Below are 6,088 nucleotides of genomic sequence, written 5' to 3' on the forward strand. Positions count from 1 at the left end.
AGGACTAATCTGCTGCGGTACTGAGCTCCATTTAAGGGTTTGTCGCTGGCCAATGGGTTGCTGCATGCAAAAGGTGGGATTCGAACCCCCCGACACTTGCTTAAGCGGACTAGGGCCTTGTTCACTTTGAATGGTTCACTTTAAACACAACTTCCTTAATTTTTATACGCAAATCTTCCATAAATTGCTAATCACCATCATTCAAATACACATCCAACCAACTTCTACTTTTATTAAATCAAAACTCAAGCATAATATCTTAAATTGCTTTTGGATTTTGTATTACTATATACAACACAGTAGTCTTTTATATAATTTCTCAATTATGTTGTATCTTACTAGTATTTTGAATTGTTTAACTTTTTACATCATCTAAATAAAATAGTATAAATATTTTTTTATCTTAAAAAAATTAATACTTAAATCCGATATCATTTTTTAAAAAAGACAAAATATTTATCAGTTTAATTAATCTCAATTTTTTATTCTTAAATACATTGAATTAAAAAAATGCTAATTTGAAAATTATTTAATAATTTATTCAATAATACAATAATAGTTATAAAAATATTTTAATGACTTATCTGAATTGTTTAAATTTAAAATTATGAATTACAAGTAATATAGAAAAATATAATATATCTTTTTTGGTAATCATACACCTCCAACATGATTGTAACTAACATCATCCAAACACATTTATTTATTTTTTTAACATCACATTTGACACAAAATTACTCAAATACAAATCACACTCACACCAATCTAATTTTAATCAACATTAACTCTACAAATGCAATGCAAGTTGACACCAACATGATTAGTATTATAAGTTATAATAATAGTAAATATTAATAAGCATTAAGATTTAAGAGCACGTTTGTAACACCAAAAATGAGAAAAAGCGCATTTTTATAATTGACCTGACCCTATCCACAGTCAACTTAAGCCATGTTCAAGCATTTAGGACTTAGCTGAATTAAGTCACGTTTACTTTTTGTTTATTTTTCTGGTTACAACAAGTCAACAACACGTTTTCGTATTTTGAAAATGTACTTGCCATGTGCTGTAGAAATAAGTCAAATAATTTCTCCCTTATTCATCAAACCAGGCAGCTATAAACATGGCAAGTCAATGAAGTTATATTTCCATTAAAATAAAGATAATAACAATAATGATGTCTTTTAATTTTGATATATGTCAATTTATTTCAATGAAGAATTCCATTCATAGAGTAGAATATCATAATGTGTTAATGTTTAGATTTTGTAATACCAAGTAGATTGAAATTTATAATGTGAATTTGGATTTTAGTTGAAATTAATTTCATAAATTTGATTTGTAATTTCTATATCATTAAGGTTAAAGTTTGACTTTGCCATCAAATAGTGCATGTAGTGTTAGAAACAAAAGACTATACTAGAAATCAGATTTGTATATTATTGAATGTATTTAAATAGTCTGAAATGATACAATATAAAAAATACTTATAAGTACTAAAAAGATTAGAAAATTATAATGATAAAGATGTAATATTTTATAATAAATATTCAATTATACTAAATAATTTTAATGAAAACTAATTGATTCTAATATACCCTGACTTAATTGATTCAACATTTCTTAGTTAGAATAAAAACAATCATGTCTACAAGAAATCAATTTTCAGCTAGCTTAAATAAAAGTTGTACAATCACTTTTTTCAAAAAAGCAAACCAAACGCAGCCATGATCCATAACCAATGTTCCCCGTTGATCATGAAACTTTGGTGTTTCAATCATAAATTAAAATAAAGAAATAAATAAAGAGAATGAAGATATTTAATGTAATTTACCTGAAGAAGTTAATACATCAAACAGAACAAAGTCTGTACAGCTTGATAGATACAAAGTTCTTGGAAGCCAACAATTAAATGAGTTGGCCAATGTGATGACTGTCTATAATATGTGCAAGTTCATATACAAAAGTACATATATTAATAACAAAATATGAATAATTTTTTTCTGTTCAAAAATAAATTAGCCAGAGAAGCCACATTGATTCCACAGGGAAGAGAAGAAAGACATGTTACTCTATACATCCTTCCCTCCAGGAGTCAATGCTTCTGATTTGCATATGGGGCAGACATTCTTCACAATCAACCACTTCCTCAAGCAATCCGCATGGTACTCGTGCTCGCATCGCAGAACTCCGATCTTCTCTTTGTTCTTGTATTCATCCTGTCAAAGTACATGCATATCAAATTATTCCAGAAATTTCGCCTAATCGCATAATTGAACGAATCGATCAAACATGTTGGAAGTTCCTACCTGGCATATAATGCAAGAATCAGCTTCGCGGTCGTCCAAGGCTGCCTCATCTGAATTAGTAGCAGAAATCGGTTTGAAATATGATTTTGTTTTCAATTGGGCCGCAATTGTTTCCTCTGATAAACCAGTGCTTACGTTGCCGATCCGCTCACCCAATGCAAGAAGATCCTGTAATTAAATTTCAAGTGTATAGTTTTCGATAAGCTCTAAAATTTTAGTCACCTAGACTTTGCAACTGTCTAAGCTGGTAGGAAAATACGCAGCCATTTTATCGATATTTGTGTACTTGCCTCATAAGACATATCCTCTATGTCCATGCGCATGTCTCGGTGATGGTCAACCAAATTTCCCACCTCGTCGATTAAAGCGACATCCTGCATAAACATTAAACAACCATTACTCATAAGAAAATGATGCATTTAGGGTACAAAATTCGCGAGTTCAGAAATTTGTTACAATTATAATTCAATGTGTCTGGATACCAATTCTATAGAACTTCAGTGAGAAAGGAAATCTTACATCAACATGAAGGAAACCCATGGGGGGGATATTTCGGTGACCAATAGTATCATGCATGACTCCCCTATGAGGTCGGTAGATGCGTAGGCCTCCTGATGGCACAGGGCCCACATGCCTAGGGCCCATCTCGAAACCATTAGGCGTGGGCATTGCAGCACCGTGTGAGGGATTTGTTGGAACTCTGAATGAAGCCGCAGTTACAGGAGGGTGGAAGTTAACACCGTGACCTCTTACTCCTTGCATAGGCAGTGCCGGATGATGATAATTATGGTGCTGGTGATTGACCGGAGGAGGATGAGGAAATCTAAGGCCGTTTCTGTTGCTCGCTGTTTCGTGATACCTTGGCAAACCCATACTTGCACTCTCTATTGAACCTCCATTAACATTTGGAGCTGGACAATAATAGGAATAGGAAGAAACAGTTAGACAATCAAAGCTCAAAAACATTACAACCTTGCGAAAAGATTAATTGAGCGCATTATGAAGCACTTAATTGACATAGTAGGAGGCAGATCATACATAGAAAACAATATATGTATTTACTCCAATCTTAGGTGCAAATTGAGTGTTACACTGTTACTAAAACAAGACTTCTCGTAAATTTATTGCTCGGTTGGAATTATCACATCCAAGAAGCTATGGTTTCCACTTATAATCAACAAGCCTGAAAAAAGCTTCTTTACATGTTTGTGACAAATTATTATTATTATTACCTTCTAGAACAACCAAGAATAGATGACAAAGCTCTAAAATGGGAACATCAAAACGGCCGAAGAGAAACGAATGCACTTTTACCATGCATATAAGGCATTGGAAGAGACTGATTCCATGCTGTTGTATGACCATCGTTGTTATTACTATTCAACTGCTGGTCCAACCACGGAGGTGCTGCCGGCTGAAAGTGCTGCCCTACATAGTTTCCTCGAATCAAATGGTTATGATCGTGCACCATAATGGAATCACCTGATCTGCTCCATGCATTACCATGTGGTCCTACTTCCACAAACGAAGGGACACGCAGAGGAAAAGACGCAGTATCCATCACCGGAACCCCGTCGGCATGCCTAGCATTAGGGGGAGCAGTTGAGGAACTAGCCGGAGCATTAAAATACTGATAATTTCCTCTCATGCCTTCAGCACTTTTCCTCTTGTATGGACCTCTGACATCATCCATGAAACTGCTGCTTCTTCCAAAATTATCCGAAGAAACTAAAGACACTGCATACGGGCCCGAACCAGGCAATTGATCAGAGCCTCTATGATTTAGAGGCATAGGGAATACACCAGTACTAGAAGAAGGATTCATGCCGGAATAATATAAATTCGGCGTAGCTGCAACGCCCATGTTACGATTATGTTGCGGTTGAACCCCGTTATACTGTGTCACATATACGCCATTGTCATAAGCATCTGGTGGTAAATAGTGGGAATCATGATTACTTGTGCTCCCGGAAGCTGCCACAATCGTATGGATATTAGGATGCGAGATGCCAGTGCCTCTTGGAAGGATACCGGGTTCTGAATGAAAATAAACTTGTCTATGTTGGTCCATCTCTGAAGCTATCATCTTATCCATAATGTAGAGATTTTTGTTTATGCAGATTAATCCTAACAAGCCATTTAGGATGAATAAAAATCAGTAAGGTAAATAAAATGACAACTTGAAATTCAACATTTTAAAAAAAATCATTAAAGTCATTTATTCACATTCTAAACATAATTTCCAACCAAAATTATTCATTAGCTAACCATATAATCACATTCAATGGACATGCAACATGCAAACTTGAACAAATTAAGGTACAACCATGAATATAGAAGATACCATAAATATTCAAAAATCCAAACACAACCAACAAAAATATCCTTCCAAGTTTAGAACAACAAAAACTCCTTCAAGCATACATTTTATACCCATGCATAACAATCATTAAATATATGTGAAGCTTAAGATAATAAATTTCTAAGACTTCAGAAGCCATGATTGCAGAAACTAGGAACCAGTTGAATATATATAATAAATATAAAATCAAGGGACCCACATATCATCCCAAATTCATCACCGACCAAACAGTACCAAAAAGAAAATACTAAAAGGAAAAATCGTACCTTGTTATCATCAAAACAAAAGATTGCAGCTTCCAAGTTTCAGGTATCAATATATGATACCAGGAACACCCCCAAGATTACTCTGCTGAAAATTCACAAGCAAAGTTAGATTTTTTTTTATTTCTTTTTTTTTTCTCCGCTGGCAAAGGAAAAAAACCTGTAAAATATGCAAATTTTCTAAATGGGGCGGACAGAAAATTCGCAGAAATTAAAATCGGGTGAATGTAGTCGCAAACCCAGAATGCAAGTTCATTCCTTTCATCGGAAAACGTGAAATGTTGTGAATTTTTTAACCTAGTAATGCCCCCAACAAAAAAGAAAAACCGCAGAAAAACTTCTGCAGAAAATAAAAAAGAAATTTTGATGGAAGGTAATTCAATTACCGGAGAATGAAACTGGGGGAACCGATGATTGATCGCAATCAGTGATCAAAGGATCAAGAAAGAGAGAAGAACAAACGAGGAAGAGAGAGAAAAGAATGAACGCTGAGAGAGAGAAGGAGAGAGAGAAAGAGAGATGAAGAGAATGAATGAGGGAGAGAGGATCGTGTCTTTCATTGGAGAGAAAAAATTCATCTGAGAATTTATTTTTTTATTTGAATTTTTAATTTATAAAAAAATAAACCAAAAATAATATTTTTTCCGTTTCCTCCCCGTCAAAAACATGATACAAAATTTTTTTTATCTCCATTGTCTTTTACTCTTTTTCTTTGAAAATTAATTTTTTTCAAAATTAAAAAATTAATGTTAATTCAAAAACATTATATACACATAAGATACCAGTCATCGTATATTAATAAACATAAATATATATGTTGATTAATTTATTTTAATATATATTTTAAAAAAATTAGAGTTGATATGTTTTATGATTTATATTTATTAATTAATTATAATTAATGTTTTTAATGATATGTTATATTTAATAGTGTAATATTATTTATTTTTTTATTAGTTAAATATTGACTAAATTTTAATAAAAATACTGAATTTTTAAATTTTTTATATTTTATATCAAAAAATAATTTTTAATATAATACATAATATAATTGATATCAATTAGATATTGTTTTAAATAAATGTCCAACTCATGTATTATTTGTTGATAATTAATGAATGCTAAATAATGCAAGTTATGACTGTTTTTTGCTG

At 32.4% G+C, this 6,088-nt stretch overlaps 1 protein-coding gene across 2 annotated transcripts; it reads right to left on the minus strand.

Moving 5' to 3' along the window:
* Nucleotides 1–1,802: 1,802 nt before the first annotated feature.
* On the minus strand, nt 1,803–5,487 carry LOC107459817 (probable E3 ubiquitin-protein ligase ZFP1). Of its 2 annotated transcripts, none has more exons than XM_016078087.3 (7): nt 5,321–5,487; nt 4,938–5,022; nt 3,624–4,436; nt 2,829–3,220; nt 2,600–2,683; nt 2,310–2,477; nt 1,803–2,219 (listed from the first exon to the last, which is right to left on the minus strand). In XM_016078087.3, the coding sequence occupies exons 3-7, from the start codon at nt 4,402–4,404 to the stop codon at nt 2,073–2,075; spliced, it is 1,572 nt and encodes a 523-aa protein (XP_015933573.1). In that variant the 5' UTR covers nt 4,405–4,436; nt 4,938–5,022; nt 5,321–5,487; the 3' UTR covers nt 1,803–2,072. The 2 variants fall into 2 exon arrangements, with proteins under 2 accessions (XP_015933573.1, XP_015933574.1); XM_016078088.3 differs by having other exon boundaries at nt 4,938–5,019; nt 5,321–5,475.
* Between the last annotated feature and the right edge of the window lie 601 nt (nt 5,488–6,088).

This window comes from Arachis duranensis, chromosome 7 (assembly GCF_000817695.3).
Source record: "Arachis duranensis cultivar V14167 chromosome 7, aradu.V14167.gnm2.J7QH, whole genome shotgun sequence".
Classification (NCBI taxonomy): domain Eukaryota; kingdom Viridiplantae; phylum Streptophyta; class Magnoliopsida; order Fabales; family Fabaceae; genus Arachis; species Arachis duranensis.